The sequence below is a fragment of the Muscardinus avellanarius genome, assembly GCF_963383645.1.
Source record: "Muscardinus avellanarius genome assembly, chromosome: 16".
Lineage (NCBI taxonomy): Eukaryota > Metazoa > Chordata > Mammalia > Rodentia > Gliridae > Muscardinus > Muscardinus avellanarius.
In genome coordinates, this window is record NC_137802.1 from 22567381 (window position 1) to 22584282 (window position 16902).

General features: G+C 45.3%; 1 protein-coding gene across 1 annotated transcript in view; it reads left to right on the forward strand.

Moving 5' to 3' along the window:
• Positions 1-16902, forward strand: part of PITPNA (phosphatidylinositol transfer protein alpha) — a gene marked incomplete at both ends in the record, with an annotated part of 58277 nt that overhangs the window by 10893 nt on the left and 30482 nt on the right. The window contains 2 exons of the mRNA XM_080712806.1: positions 2608-2753; positions 7812-7903. Of these exons, the coding sequence (XP_080568932.1) occupies positions 2608-2753; positions 7812-7903 (238 nt within the window). The remainder of the gene's footprint in view (positions 1-2607; positions 2754-7811; positions 7904-16902) is intronic.

Below are 16902 nucleotides of genomic sequence, written 5' to 3' on the forward strand. Positions count from 1 at the left end.
AACACTTTGAGATTCTGTGGGGGCATCGAGGCAGCACTGATATTTAGGATTAGCAAGGCTGCTGGGCGTGGTGGTCCACGCTTGTAATCCCAGTACTTGGGAGGCTGAGGATGATCGGGGTTTGTGGCTAGCCTCAGCAGCTTGTGAGGCCTTCTGAAACTTAGTGAGATTCTGTTTCAAAATTAAAAAAATATATATATAGGGCTGGAGTGGAGCTCAGAGGTAGAATGCCCCTGTTCAATCCCTAGTACTACAAGAAAAAGTAAAGGATTAGCAAGGTGAGGTGACTGGCTGTGATCCTAGTACCTGGGAGGCTGAGACAGGAGGATGGCAGGTTGGAGGACAGCTTTGACAATGTAGCGAGACTCTGAGCAACCTAGTGAGACTCTGTTTCAAATTAAAAAATAAAATAGGACTGGGCTCAGAAGTAGAACTCCCCTAGATTCAATCCCTAGTACCGGATGTTCCTCTCTCTGGGATTAATTGAGTCTTGATCTCTTGCCTGGGCCTTTCCTTGGTGTTTTGTTCTGGGTGTTTGCCTTGGAATTTGGGGCTCTTTAGGCTTTGTGGTGAACAGCGAATTATCCTGGTCCGTCTCTAGACTTTGCCCAGAAATCCCCTTGTGGTGCTTAGGAAGTGCCTCCAGGAGGTGAGACAGCCCCGAAGCTGCCTCCCTCTGGCGGTTCAGGCAGTGAAGGCAGTGGCAGAGACAGCCTCTGCTTTCATCTCAGGAGAGGAAACCCTTGGCCTTCACCTCTGGGAGGTTGGGGTGGGGGAGGGCAGGGGGGAGGGAAACCTGATTGTCCACCCTGCAGCACACTGAGCAAGCATGCTCTTCCTGTTCTTTTCCTTTCTTTCTCTTCCTCCCTCCCTCTCTTCCTCCTTCCTTTTTTTTTTTTATAGTGGGAGTTGAGCCAAGGGTGCTTTATCTCTGAGCTATACCTCTAGCTCTAGCCTCCCCCTTTTTTAAAATTCTGAAACAGGGTCTTACTAGTTATTACTTGCTAACGTCAAACCTATGATCCTCCTGTCTCAGTCTCCCAAACAGTGGGATTATAGGCGTGCACCACCACGCCCAGCTCCTGTTTTTCTTTTCTTCGTGCTACCTAAAGGCTGGTCTCTTGGACACTGGTGGCATCTTTGGGGTAGATATAACTTCTTGCATTGACTCTGACCATTCATTCTCTCTTCATCATATTTTCCCCTTCGAGATAGCCTCCAGCAGAGGGAAGGGACAGCAGAGCCAGGCCATTGGCCGCAGCACCAAGCTGTCCTGAGGGTCAGAGGAGGCCAGTGATGTTGACTGGTGACTTGATAGGGTGGCATGTGACCCAAATAAAGGAAAACCAGGCTTTTGCCATCTAGTACCTGCCAACACAGAGGGGCACCTAGCCAGCACAGACCAGGGAGGGAATCTGTACTGTCCTGGAGGGGAAACAGAAGCACTTGCCTCAGCCCCCAGGAGTCTGGGAAGCCTCAGGAGGCTTGGTGGCCCAAAAGACTCTTCTTTGAGCTCCTTGCGGGGTGAGACGGGGCCCAGCACTGGTGAAAAAACAAACAGCTGAGCCAGTACGTAGAGGCAGCGGGTACCCTAGAGACTGAGACTGGGGGATGTTTTTTTTGACAAGAAGTCATCTCAGGATCTGTTTAAGTGAATGGATAAAGAGATCTATAGTAACCAACCCAGCTCCTCTTTGAGGGTCTAAATACCAGAGACAGTTCCAGGGAAATCTATCTTGAACTCTTCTAAACACATTTTTATTTATTTTTGCCTGAGGCAGGTAGGCATTCAACCACTGAGTTAAGTCCCAAGCCAAGCCCCCCCCCCAATCTTTTTTTTTTTTTTTTTTTTTGGTGGTAATGGGGATTAAATCCAGGAGCCTTCTCCCTCTGAGCTATGCCTCCAGACCTTGTTGTTGTTGTTATTATTATTTTGGAAACAGGGTCTCGCTAAGTTGCTGAGGCTGATTTTAAACTTGCAGTCCTCCTGTCTCAGCCTCCCAAGTACTGAGATTACAGGTGTGCAGCACCACAACTGGCTATCCCTAGTCCTTTATATTTTTTGTTTTGAGATAGGTTTTTTTTTTTTTTTTTGGTGGTGGTACTGGGGGTGGAATCCAGGGGCTTTTCTATCTCCGGGCTACCTTCCAGACCTATTTTATACTTTTTTTTTTTTTTGGAAACAGGGTCTCATTGAGTTGCTGAGAGCCTCACTCAGTAGCTGAGGCTGGCTTTGAACCTGTCGATCCTCCTGTCTCAGCCTCCCAAGCGCGGGGATGGCAAGTGTGCACACCACGCCCGGCGAGATAGGATCTTTTTGAGCTGGGACAACCTAGGTTGTCTGGCTGGCCTCCAGCTTGTGATTCTCTTGCCTCAGTCTCCCTAGTCACAGGGACCGCGGGCATGGGCCGCCATGCCTGTGAAACACAGTGGCTAAAAAGAGGCTTGGAGCAGCATTCTCAGTTGCTTTAGGTAGATTTGGGCAAGGGCTAGTGTGAAGCTCTAGGATGAGCTCCTGGATGAGAGACCCTGGGATCCGCACGGACAGGTACCGGCAGCTGCACTGTGTAACTCTTGAGAATGACACCCATCTCTCTATTCCCTTAGTATCAAGTAGGGCAGCTGTATTCAGTGGCCGAGGCCAGCAAAAATGAGACAGGTGGTGGCGAAGGTGTGGAGGTCCTGGTGAACGAGCCCTATGAGAAGGATGGTGAGAAAGGCCAGTACACACACAAGATCTACCACTTGCAGAGGTATGTGACCACAGGGGCAGGGCATAGTGGTGGCTTAGTGTGCAAGTGGTGGTAATGGTTAATCGGGGGTGTTTCCAAGTTATTAGCTGATTGCTCAAGTTACTTCACCTGAAAATGGGCAGTAACTTCATTGTTCATTTAAAGGGTTTTCTTACTTTATTTTTTGTTTATTTATTTTTTGCTGTACTGGGAATGGAACCCAGGGGCATTCTACCTCCGAGCTATACCCCCAGCCCTATTTTTTATTCTTTATTTTGAAACAGGGTCTCACTGAGTTGCAAAGGGCCTCACTAAGTAGTTGAGGTTGTCCTTGAACCATGATCCTCCTGTCTCAACCTCCCAAATGTTGGGATTACAAGCGTGTACCATCATGCCTGGCTCAAGATTTCTTTTTAAAGCAATAAAATTAATATTTGCCCAACCAGGATCCCAGTTCCTTTGAGGTGATAGTGTTTGGTTTGTTTCTTTCTTTCTTCCTTCCTTTCTTTATTTTTCCTCTTTGAACCGTGATCCTCCTTCTCAGCCTCCCAAATGCTGGGGTTACAAGCATGCACCACCACGCCTGGCTCATATTTATGCTATACTTGAATGTGAGTCTTAATTTCTAGCCATGGGTGGGCGTGGTGGTGCATGCCTGTAATCCCAGTACTTGGGAGGCTGAGATGAGACAATCACAGGTTCATGGCCAGCCTCAGCAACTTAGGCCATCTGCAACTTAGTGAGACTCCATTTTAAAATAAATGAATAAAGCCGGGTAAGGTGGTGTATGCTCAGCCCTATTTTATTTTTACTTTGAAACGGTGTCTTGCTAGGCTGATGAGAGTCTCACTACTTGCTGAAGCTATCCTTGAACCTGTGATCCTTCTGTCTCAGCCTTCCAAGTACTAGGATTACAGGTGTGTGCCACCACTCCTGGAATAGCTTGTGTTTTTTAAAGAGGACCTTGAGGCCAGGTGTGGTGGCACATGCCTGAAATACCAGTATTCAGTTTAGACAGGAGGATTACAGGTTCAAAGCCAGCCTCAAGCAACTCAGTGAGGCTCAGATCAACTTAGTGATACACTGTTTCCTAAATAAAAAATAAAGTAGGGCTGGAGGTATAGCTTTGAAGTAGATTACCCCTGGGTTTAATTCCCAGCACCATAAATAAATAAGTAAATAAATAGGACTTTGAAAAGAGGTGCGGAGGTTGTTTATTGAGGTAGAAGTGATTGATTGATTACTCAGCTATAATGGCCGAGAAGATGCCTGTGCATAAGGAGTGTGGGACCTCTCCTACCTCACACTTACAGGGCAGAGTATAGCTGTTCAGCTCCTATTTCTTTTCATTCCTTAGCACCAAGACAGGTTATGTATATTTTGTGGAAGGGGGAGCCAACAGTGCCTGTCACTACCACCACCACTTGTCCTCCTGTGATCAGAAGCCTTCCTGGCAAATCAAGTCCATTGGCTCCAGCTCCTCGGCATCTCTAGCACGTCCATTTCTTTCTGTGTCTCAGGCCTGGACTGCTATAGCAGTTCCCAGCTGATCTCCCTGCCTTCTAGATCTCCATATGTCTGTATCCATTCCACCTGGAAGATCTGTCCCTCCCACCCTTTGCCTGAAGGGTGAAGCCTCGACTCCCTGGCATGATGTCCAAGATCTTCTGTGAACCGACCTGTGTGTGTGCTCTTACATTCCCTGCCTGTACCTTGCACCAGCTCCCCTCTTTCTCCTTGCTTTTCCTACCCTCCTCTTTCTTGTCTAGCTTAGTCCTATGCAGTTCCTACTCCTTGTGTTCTTCTTGTTCTGAATTTTCTGAAGATCCTGCTGGGATCCCATGCCTCCCCCGCCATGTTCTCGTGGGGCTTTGTCCAGTGCCCTGTGCTCACCCCACTGGAGCACATAGCTTCATGTTACTGTTTGCCTGGTTAGTTAGAATCTCCTCTGGATGGTTTGGTTTCTCTGGGTATCCTGGTGTCTGGCACATTGAAGTATCACCTATATGAGCATGTCAGCAATCTGAATGGATCTCAGACGTTTGCTCTGAGGGTTTGGAGTTCGTTTTCTACTGGGGTTTAGGTCTTTTCTCTTGGGCCTGAAGCACTAAAGCTGGTGAGGTTACTAGAGCCTTTTAAAAACTATATACAGGGAGTGGTGAGTTGGCCCGGGCCACCCTCCCCCCTCATGCCATTTTGGCATGGGGCTGTAATTATTTTCTGTATTTCTATTTCCTGTATTTCTATCTTTTTAATAAACTTCTTTATTTTTTTATTTTTAATTTTTTTGGTGGTACTGGGGTTCCTGGAAGCCCTTCTACCTCCAGGCTACACTCCCAGACCTAATTTTACATTTTTATTTGGAAACAGGGTCTCCTAAGCCAGCGCGCGGGGCTGGCTTCGAACCTGCGCGATCCTCCTGTCTCTGCCTCCCAAGTGCAGGGATTACAAGCCTGCGCCACCACACCTGGCAATAAACTTCTTTAATTTTTTTATTTTTTATTTATTTATTTTTTTGGTGGTACTGGGGTTCCTGGAAGCCCTTCTACCTCCGGGATACACTCCCATGGGCTACACTCCCAGACCTATTTTTTAACTTTTTTATGTGGAAACAGGGTCTCTTAAGCCAGCGAGGCTGGCTCTGAACCAGCGCGATCCTCCTGTCTCTGCCTCCCAAGCACGGGGATTACAAGCGTGCACCACCACGCCCGGCATAAACTTCTTTAAATCTTTTTTTTTTTTTTTTTTTTTTTTTTGGTGGTACTGGGGTTCCTGAAGCCCTTCTACCTCCGGGCTACACTCCCATGGGCTACACTCCCAGACCTATTTTTTTTAACATTTTTATGTGGAAACAGAGTCTCTTAAGCCAGCAAGGCTGGCTTCGAACCAGCGTGATCCTCCTGTCTCCGCCTCCCAAGCGTGGGGATTACAAGCGTGCGCCACCACGCTTGGCTAAACTTCTTTAAATCTTAAAAAGCCGGGCGTGGTGGCGCACACTTGTAATCCCAGCATTCGGGAGGCCTGGAGGATTGTGGTTCGCACACAGCCTCAGCTACTTAGTGAGGCCCTCTGCAACTCAGTGAGACCCGGTTTCAAAATAAAGAATAAAATATAGGGCAGGGGGTGTAGCTTGGAGGTCAAATGCCCCTGGGTTCCATCCCCAGACCCACACACACACACAAATCTTAAAAAAAAAAAAAACAACTATATAGATTACCAGCTCCAGAATAATTGTACCTTTCAAGAAACAAAGTCAGCAACGGGTGTGGTGGCATATACTTGTGATCCTAGCATTTGGGAGGCTGAGACAGAAGGATCGCAGGTTTGTGGCCAGCCTCAGCTACTTAGTGTATTCCTCTGCAACTTAGTGAGACTGTGTTTCAAAGTAAGGAATAAAAAATAGGGCTGGGGGTGTAGCACGGAGGTAGAATACCCCTGCGTTCCATCCCCATTGCTGCCAAAAAAAAAAAAAGAAGAAGAAGAAAAATAGGGCTGGGAGTATAGCTCAGAAGCAGAATGTCCCTGAGTTCAATCTCTAGTTCTACACACACAAAAAAAAAAAAAGAAAAGAGAAAAGAAAAAAAGCAGAACCAGGTTTCTACCATATGAAAACTGAACAGAAGAAAATATTTGTCCTGGAAGGCAAATGGTTCTGAGGCCCTCCTGTCCTCTTAGAACATACAAAAGTTGGCGGGCGTGGTGGCGCACGCTTGTAATCCCCGCGTTTGGGAGGCTGAGACAGGAGGATCGCGCAGGTTCGAAGCCAGCCTCAGCTGGCTTAAGAGACCCTGTTTCCAAATAAAATATAAAATAGGTCTAGGAGTGTAGCCTGGAGGTAGAAGACCCCTGGGTTCCATCCCCAGAACCACCGGGAAAAAAAAAAAGAACATACAAAAGTAAGCCAGGTGTGGTGGCACACACTTGTAATCTCAGCATTTGGGAGGCTGAGACCAGGAGGATTGTGGTTTGCAGACAGCCTCCGCTACTTAAGTAAGGCCTTTTGCAACTCAGTGAGATCCTGCTTCAAAATAAAGAATAAAAAATAGAGTGGGTTTGTTTTTTTTTTTTTTGGTGTGTGTGTGTGTGTGTGTGTGTGTGTGTGTGTGTGTGTGTGTTACTGGGGATGGAACCCTTCTACCTCCGGGCTACACTCCCAGACCTATTTTATATTTTATTTGGAAACAGGTCTCTTAATCCAGCAAGCCTGGCTTCAAACCTGAGCGATCATCCTGTCTCTGCCTCCCAAGCGTGGGGATTATAAGCATGCACCACCACACCTGGCAAAAAACAGGGTTTTTTTTTTTATAATGAATAAAAAATAGGTAGGTCAGAGGTAGAATGTCCCTGGGTTCCATTCCCAGTACTGCAAAAAACAAAACAAAACACAAAGCCAGGTGTGGTGGTGCACGCTTGTAATCCCAGCATTGGGGAGGCTGAGACCGGAGGATCGTGGTTTGCGGACAGCCTCAGCTACTTAGTGAGGCCCTCTGCAACTCAGTGAGACCCTGTTTCAAAATAAAGAATAAAAAATAGGGCAGGGGGTATAGCTTGGAGGTTGAATGCCCTGGGTTCTATCCCCAGACCCGCAAACAACAACAACAACAAAACACAAAAGTAGACCATATCATCTTGGATCTCATATTCCACCTTAGTCAGCCAGTTGCCCTGGCCCGTAAACCTTGACTAGTAGGTTCAGGTTGGCCCTGGGCTGTGCGCCTGCAGGTATCTCCTCTGTATCTTGTCATTGACCAGTGTAGTACAGTGCCCTGGGTCCAGTGAGTTCTGAGAAAGTGTATAATGAGAGTGAAATGTCTGCTAAGCCACAGTGGATAGCCTAGGGTCTCATATGCTGTCCTGTGGGCGCTGGGGTAAGTTTTGGGTGATGTTATTAGCCAATCAAGCTGAGTTGTCAAAGTCTGGCATGTGGCTCCCCACACTCAGGAATAACCTGCTATGTCTTGGGAACTTGTCAACTTCCCATTAAAGAAGCTGGAGCTGTGGCCTGAAGAATGTGATGTAAAAGCCTCCTTTCTCTCTCTTTCATTCCTCTTCATTCTTGCTTTTTTTTTTTCACTCTAGCAAAGTACCTACATTTGTTCGAATGCTGGCCCCAGAGGGAGCCCTGAATATACATGAAAAAGCATGGAACGCCTACCCTTACTGCAGAACTGGTGAGTGCAGGCCTGGCTGGAAGCTAGCGCTTGGGTCTCAGGGTGGACAGAGGTGTGGCCATGGAGGCCCAGGGGTGGGGGTGCAACGGGCTGGGTTCCCACCTTCACTTTCCAGATTACACCAGTGAAAAGATGAAACAGGGTCAGTGTCAGGTGTTTTTTTTTTTGGTGGTACTGGGGGTGGAACCCAGAGGCTTTCTACCTCCGGGCTATACACCCAGACCTATTTTATATTTTTTATTTGGAAACAGGGTCTCACTAAGTTGCTGAGCGCCTCACTCAGTAGCTGAGGCTGGCTTCGAACCTGTGCGATCCTCCTGTCTCAGCCTCCCAAGCGCGGGGATTACAAGCGTGCGCCACCACGCCCGGCTTCAGTGTCAGTTTTGTCCAGCACAACTCAGTAGTTGTCTGGATGGGGACCACCAAGTGGGCACAGCATGAGACAGTGTAGGAACAACCCCCTCCTATCTGGGGATACTAGGGTGATTTGAGTATTTTTACTGATTGTGGAAGTGATGCTTTCCCTAACATTATTTTGTTTGTTATGTGATGCTGGGGATTGAACCCTGAGGCCTTCTGCCTCAGTTCTTTCTGTGTGTGTGATACCAGAGATTGAACCCAGGGCCATTCTACCTCTGAACTATATCCCAGCCCGATTTTTTATTCTTTATTTTAAAACAGGGTCTCACTGCCAGGCATGGTGACATACACTTGTTTTTTTGTTTTTGTGGGTCTGGGGATGGAACCCAGGGGCATTTGACCTCTGAGCTACACCCCTATTATTATTTTTATTTATTTATTTATTATTTTTATTTTTTATTTTTTGTGGTACTGGGGTTCCTGGAAGCCCTTCTTCCTCCGGGCTACACTCCCAGACTTATTCTATACTTTTTTATTTTTGGAAACAGGGTCTCTTAAGCCAGCGGGGCTGGCTTCAAACCAGCGCGATCCTCCTGTCTCAGCCTCCTGAATGTTGGGATTACAAGCATGTGCTACCACGCCCGGCATGGCACACGATTATAATTCCCTCTTGGGAGACTGAGACAGGAGGATCGTGTAGGTTCAAAGCTAGCCTCAGCTGATTTAAGAGACCCTGTTTCCAAATAAAATATAAAATAGGTCTGGCAGTGTAACCTGAAGGTAGAAGGCCCCTGGGTTCCATTCCCAGTACCACCAAAAAAAACAAACAAACAAACAAAAAAAAACAGGGTCTCACTGAGTTACAGAGGGCCTCACTAATTAGCTGAGGCTGGCTGCGAACCTGTGGTCCTCCTGTCTCAGCCTCCCAAGTACTGGGATTACAAGAGTGTGCCACCATGCCTGGCTCTCCCTATACTTTTTTTTTTTTTTTGCGGGTCTGGGAATTGAACCCAAGGGCATTCTACCTCTGAGCTACATCCCCTGCTCTATATTTTATTCTTTTTTTTTTTTTTTTTTTGTGTGTGTGTGTGTGTGTGTGGTACCAGGAATGGAACCCAGGGGCTTTCTACTTCTAGGCTACATTCCCAGACCTATATTATATTTTATTTGGAAACAGTGTCTCACTGAGTTCCTGAGAGCCTCACTAAGTAGCTGAGGCTGGCTGCAAACCTGTGCGATCCTCCTGTTTCAGCTTCCCAAGTGCTGTGATTACAAGCATGCACCACCACACCCAGCTTCCCTATACATTTTACATTTTTTTTTTTTTTTTTTTTTTTGGTACTGGTGGTGGAACCCAGAGGCTTTCTACCTCCGGGCTATACTCCCAGACCTGTTTTATATTTTATTTGGAAACAGGGTCTCAGTAAGTTGCTGAGAGCCTCACTAAATAGCTGAGGCTGGCTTCGAACCTGCGCGATCCTCCAGTCTCCGCCTCCCAAGCGTGGGGGATTACAAGCATGCGCCACCACGCCCGGCTTTCCCTATACATTTTTAAAAATAAAATTTAGCCGGGCGTGGTGGCGCACACTTGTAATCCCAGCACTTGGGAGGCTGAGACAGGAGGATCACGCAGGTTCGAAGCCAGCCTCAGCTACTGAGTGAGGCTCTCAGCAACTTAGTGAGACCATTTCCAAATAAAATGTAAAAAAAAGGTCTGGGAGTATAGCCCGGAGGTAGAAATCCTCTGGGTTCCACCCATGGTACCACCAAAAAAAACCCCAAAAAAACATTTGGGAGATGGGTGTGCATACTTGTAATCCCAGTATTTGAGAGGCTGATGCAGGAGGTTCACAGGTTCACATTCAGCCTCAGCTACTTAGTGAGGCCCTCTGCAACTTAGTGAGACCCTGTTTCAAAATAAAGAATAAAATATAGGGCTAGGGTATAGCTTAGAAGAGGAATGCCCCTGGGTTCAATCCTCAGTACCAAAAAAAAAAAAAAAAAAAAAAAAAAAAAACCTGGGAAAGGCCAGGCGTGGTGGCATACACTGTCATCTCAGGATTTAGGAGTCGGAGGCAGGAGGATTACAGGTTCTCTGTGAGTCTTAGCAACTTAGTGAAGCCCTCAACAACTTAGTCAAACCTTGTTTCTTTCCTCTTTGTATGGTTCTGGGGATTGAACTCAGCTACCTCTGACCTTCACTCCAGTCCTATTTTATTTTTATTTATTTATGTTTGTGGTACTGGGGTTGGAACCAGGGACATTGTACCTCCAAGCTATTTTTACCCCAGCCCTATTTATTATTAGTCTTTTTTATTTATTAGTTTTTTTAATATTTGCAACTCAGGGTCTCACTGAGTTGCAAAGAGTCTTGGTAAGTAGCTGAGGCTGTCCTCAAACCTGCGCAATCCTCCTGTCTCAGCCTCTCAAGTGCGCAACCCAGTTTTTTTTTTTTTTTTTTTTTGGTGGTATTGGGGGTGGAACCCAGGGGCTTTTCTACCTCCGGGCTATACTCCCAGACCTATTTTATACTTTATTTGGAAACAGGGTCTCACTAAGTTACTATGTAGCTGAGGCTGGCTTTTTTTTTTTATTTGGTGGTACTGGGGGTGGAACCCAGGGGCTTTCTACCTCAGGGCTATACTCTCAGACCTTTTTTATATTTTATTTGGAAACAGGGTCTCACTAAGTTGCTGAGAGCCTCACTAAGTAGCTGAGGCTGGCTTTGAACCTGTGCGATCTTCCTGTCTCAGCCTCCCAAGCGCGGGGATTACAAGTGTGCACCACCACGCCCGGCTGCAACCCAGTTTTTAATGATAAAGGATCTGGAAATATCAACCCTTAAAGTATGTCATGGAGTGCACAGGGTGGATGGTAGGGGTGGAATTTTTTTTTTTTTTTTTTTAATCTTGGTTACTCTCCTGTTTGAACTTTCTGGAAAAGGGAAGAAAAGATTTGAACCTTCACAGGAACTTCCTAGTCTAGTGTAAATATTTTGGGAATCCTTTTGAGTAGTTTAGGCCCTGAGCTTTACAAATTTCCTAGGTCTTGAGGCACACCTGGGAGTAGAGCTTTTGGGCCCAGATTGGCACCAGTTCACATCCCAGGGGAGTTCCTAGAGGTGCCCCGGGACTTGTGCAGGAGGGGGCCGCCTCCCTGCGCCCGGCCTGGCACACAGCCGGGCCCCCGGGCCTCAGGCCGGCCTCAGTGGTACCGCTTCACCTGCTTCTTCGCTGGGACCTGGCACTCCTGGATCGCATGTAATAAGCTTTCATTATGGTTTTTTCGGGTCTGGGGTTGGAACCCAGAAGCATTCGACCTCCGAGCTATACCTCCTGCCCTATTTTTTATTCTTTATTTTGAAACCTGGTCTCACTGAGTTGCAGAGGTCCTCATTAAGTAGCTGAGCTGTCCACCGTGATCCTCTGGTCTCAGCCTCCCGAGAGCTGGGATTACAAGCGTGCGCCCCCACGCCCGGCTTGACTGCATGTGATAAGGATGTGACCCTTGTGGCTCAGATGGGCCTCACTCTGTGGACTTTGGGAATGACGAAAGCCATTGCTCTCTTTGTTGCTCCATGACCCTACACAAGGTTTAAGGACCTTGAACCAGGAGATAGATACACATTCATTGGTGGGGCCTGGAATGTATAGCATTTATAGTTTTATTGCTATGGCTGAAAATGCAAACTGCTCTCCTCCATGTACCCACATTCCTAAAAGGCATTGTGAGCCCAGTGTGGTGATGCATGCCTGTACTTGTGAGGTTAAGACGGGAGGATTGCAGATTTGAAAATAGTCAGCAACTTAGTGAGATACTCAGCAACTTAAGAAGACCTTATTTCAAGATAAAAAAAATAAAAAGGGCTGGAGGTATGCCTTGGAAGCAGAATGCCCCTATGTGTAATCCCTCCCCACAAAAAAAAAGCAAAAAAAAGTGCTATAAGGTATGTCTGTTCTAGGGCCAAAGGTGAATTTTCTTGATATTTAAAAGAATTGCAGTAGCCGGGCGTGGCTGCACATGCTTGTAATCCCAGTACTTGGGAAGCTGAGACAGGAGGATCGCACAGGTTCAAACCCAGCCTCAGCAGCTTAGTGAGGCTCTCAGCAACTTAGTGAGACCCTGTTTCCAAATAAAATATAAAATAGTTCTGGAGGTGTAGCATGGAGGTAGAAGGCCCCTGAGTTTCATCCCCAGTACCACAAAAAAATAAAAAATAAATAAATAAAAGAATTGCAGTGTGCATGCATTATAAAAACTTTAGCCGGCCGGGCATGGTGACACATGCTTGTAATCCCAAAACTCAAGAGGCTGAGGCCAGAGGATCGTGGTTCGTGGACAGCCTCAGCTATTTAGCAAGACCTTCTGCAACTTAATGAGACCCTGTTTCAAAATAAAGAATAAAAAATAGGGCAGGGGGTGTAGCTCGGAGGTGGAATGCCCCTGGGTACCATCCCCAAACCCATAAATAAATAAATAAATAAATAAATAGCTATCCAGTTGTGGTGGTGCACGCTTGTAATACCAGCATTTGAGGGGCTGAGAAAGGAAGATTGAGGTACACTGACAGTCTCAGGTATTTAGTGAGGCCCTTTGCAATTCACTGAGTCCCTGTTTCAAAATAAAGAATAAAAAATAGGGCTGGGGTGTAGCTCAGAGATAGAATGCCCTTGGGTTCCATTCCCAGTACTGGGGAAAAAAAAAAAGGGCCCTGAGTGTAGCTTGGAAGTAGAATGCCACTGGGCTTCATCTCTAGCATCACCAAAAAGGAGAAAAAAAAGAAGCCGGGCGTGGTGGCGCACGCTTGTAATCCCTGCTCTTGGGAGGCGGAGACAGGAGGATCCCACAGTTTTTTGAAGCCAGCCTCGCTGGTTTAAGAGACCCTGTTTCCAAATAAAAATAGGTCTGGGAAAGGCTGGGCGTGGTGGCACACGCTTGTAATCCCCGCGCTTGGGAGGCGGAGACAGGAGGATCGCGCAGGTTCGTAGCCAGCCGCGCTGGTTTAAGAGACCCTGTTTCAAAAATATAAAATAGGTCTGGGAGTGTAGCCCGAGGTAGAAGGGCTTCCAGGAACCCCAATACCACCCCCCCCAAAAAAAAATAGGTCTGGGAGTGTACCCTGGAGAAGGGTTCCATCCCCAGTACCACCAAAAAGAGCAGGTACTTACTCAGTATGAAAGTGGATCTTAAGGGTGAGGCTAGCAGACAAACTTCCCTCTTTTGTATTTTTTGAAACAGTGTCTCAAAAAATAAAGAAAAGCCAGGCATGGTGGCACATGCTTGTCATCCCAATGCTTGGTGCACAGGTTCGAAGCCAGCCTCAGCTCCTTAGTGAGGCTCTCAGCAACTTAGACCCATTTTCAAATAAAGTAAAAAAAAAAAAAAAAAAAAAAAAAAAGGTCTGGAAGTAGAAAAGACCCTGGGTTTCACCCCCAGTGCCACCAAACATAAAAAAATAAATAAGTAAAGAAAGAAAGAAAAGGGCTGAGGGTGTAGCTTGGAGGTAGAATGCCGCTGGTCCCCAGAACCGCAATTATTTATTAGTTCAAACAGCTTAGCCTCATTAGGTCAAAGTTTGAAGTGAGGTGGGTAAAGAAGTGTGAGAACAAAATACCCCTGTGTTTGGGATGGCTGTAATCTTATTCAGAGGATAAAGAAATGAGGTTGGAAATGCCCTACTCATTATCAACTCTCTGTTTTCCTACTTGATTTCTCTCTCTTCCTTGCCTCTTCTCCCTGAATCTGATAGATTGAGGTGTGAGGGAGCACATATAGGGGGGACTGATACGTGCATGAGAGGAGAAAGAACATATATGTTTCCTCTTCCATCCTGTTCTCTAACATTAATCTGTGGTCACTAGATACAGTGTCACTAGATAATACTTTTATTTTTTTATTTTTTATTTTTTTTTCTTGTTTTTTTTTCATATTTATTTTTAATTGGTGCATTGTATTCATACATCATAGTGGGATACATACTTTTGTAGACATACATGCACACATTGCCCAGTCAGCCCCCACCCGATCCCCACCCCGTTCTCTCCCTATGCCCCCCTCCTATGCTTGGCTTAGTAGTTGACATCTAGTATTATAGCAATTTATCCAAAATTAAAAATGATAATCTCACATAACAGTTTCATTTGTCTGATACCAAGCTTTTGATGACTTAAAGATAACATTTCAATATTTCTTTTTGCTTTCTTTCTTACCAGAGAATCTATTTTTTTCTATTTTTTAGGTGAAACTATCATATATTTATATATTTATTTTTCAGAAAAAAAAAATCTATCCTAATATGGAATATGGACTCTAGGTACCCACATCGATCTTGAAAAAGAACAAAGCTAGAAGATATATATTTTCTGATTTCAAACCATATAAAGCTACAATAATTGAAACAGTGTAGTACTATTCTAGAGGCAGATATATAAACCATTGGAGTTAAATAAAAGCCTAGACCTAAATTCTTCCCTATATTGTCGTTATTTTTGACAAGGTTTCCACGAACATTTGGTGGTAGAAATAATAATCTTTTAACTAAATATTGTTGAAAAATAATAATTACATGGAAAAGAATAAAATTGGACCCTTCCCTAATCCCATATACAAATATTAACTCAAAATAGATAAAAGACCTAAATATAAATCTTAAGACTATAAACTTTTAGGAGAAAATCTGGGTCATAAAACCTCACAACATTGAAATTGGCAGTGATTTCTTGGTTATGATTTCAATGGCACAGGCAACAGAAGAGTATACAAACTCCCTAAAAAATAAAAAACATATTGTATATCCAAAGACAATGTAACCAGAGTTAACAGTTACTAATAGAATGGGATAAAATATTTCCAAATGCTATATCTGAAGGTATATTAATATTCCAACTAGAAATCCTAAAAATTAACAACAATAAAGGCAAACAATACCCTTTAGAGATAGGTAACAGACTAACATAAATAATGAATCTCCACAGATAACCAATCTTAGTTGTCTGTTGGATGGAAAATCTTGTTTCTCTAGTTCTGATGTGTGTTACCTATTTCTTCTTTGTAGTTAATCTCTTTGAGTATTTTCTCTAGTGCTGGTTTCGAAGACATAAATTCCTTCAGTTTCTGTTTGTCATGGAAGCTTCTTATTTCTCCATCTAATTTGATAGAAAGTTTTGCTGGGTAGGAAATTTTTGGCTGGAAGTTGTTTTCTTTCAAAATTGGGAATATGTTACTCCAAGCCCTTCTGGCTCTCATAACTTGGTTTGGGAAGTCTGGAGTGATTCTAATTGGTTTGCCTCTGAATGTCACTTGGCCCTTTGCTTTTGTTGCCTTTAAGATTCTCTGCTTGGCTTCCACATTGGTCATTTTGACAATTATGTGGCGTGGGGATCCTCTTCTCCGATCCTGTCTAAAGGGAGTTCTATACGTTTCCTGGACCTGCGTATCGACCTCTTGCTCTATGTCTGGAAAATTTTCTGCTATTACTTCCTTGAAGAGATTGTTGATTCCTTTGGTTTCACTTTCTTTTCCCTCCTCTATTCCAATTATTCTTAGGTTAGCTCTCTTAAAATGGGCCCATATTTCTTCAATATCAGATTCCTGCTGTCGGATATTTTTTCCTAGATTAGAAACTATGCGTTCATTTTTGGAATGATCATCTTCTAAGAGCGAGATTCTCTTCTCCATGTGTTCTAATCGGTTGTTTGTGCTTTGAATTGAGGCCTTTACTTCATTAATTGCATCCTTTATCTCTTTTTTGGCTCTCTCTGAGTTCTTTTCGAAGCACCTCTATTATTTCTACAGCTATTTTCCTGATTTGATCTTCTAGAAATCTCTGATTTTCTGTTTTATCGGGTTCTGATGTTGTGGGGTTGTGAGCATTCATTGCTCCAGTATTATTCCTCTTTCCCATGATTTCGGAAGTTTGTGCCTTCTCTGGGTTCTTCCCTTGGGTCACTATGACTTCACTTAAGGTGTTCTAGATCTCGAGTCAGTAGTATCTCAGACCCCACTACTCCTTTACTGGGTTGTATCACAGAGTCTCCGACCCAGAGAGTCGATAGAGGCTGCTTTAGACTGTGGGGGGTGCCAGGTTGCACGTTCTCCTATGGTGTGATATCACTGCCACCGCCCCTCTCCCACTGGGTCAAGTCCCAGTGAGTACAGTACTGGGATTTCTCCGCTGTGGCCCGCAATTTGACTCACTGTTCTTGAGTACGCAGATGTAGCTGTAGTGAATTCGGTGCTGCTGCCGCCGGTGGCAATATGGCGCCGCTGCTACGCCCTCGGCTGTTGGGCTGGCGTTTTTTTTTTTTTCTTGGTTTTGATTTCCACTCTGAATCCCTGCAGTGTGTGCTGAGCTCAGACACTGGGAGCTTTAGATGTCCTCTGCGCCGAGAAATCCCGCCTGGCTGTTCCGCAGCGGCTCCCCTCGGCTTGCTGTGGCCGTCTCGTGAATTCGCCGGCAGTATGGCGCTGCTGCCGCGTCTGCCGCGTCCTCGGGCGTGAGGATCTCCTCTGTGGTTCTGTTCTCAGTCCGCTTTCTCTCTGGAGCCTGGTGATTTTTTTTGTTTCTCTGGTGATGTTGTTTTCTGGCTTTGAAAGGCGTTGATTTTGTGGTAATGGATATTTGTTGTTATCGGGGCTCT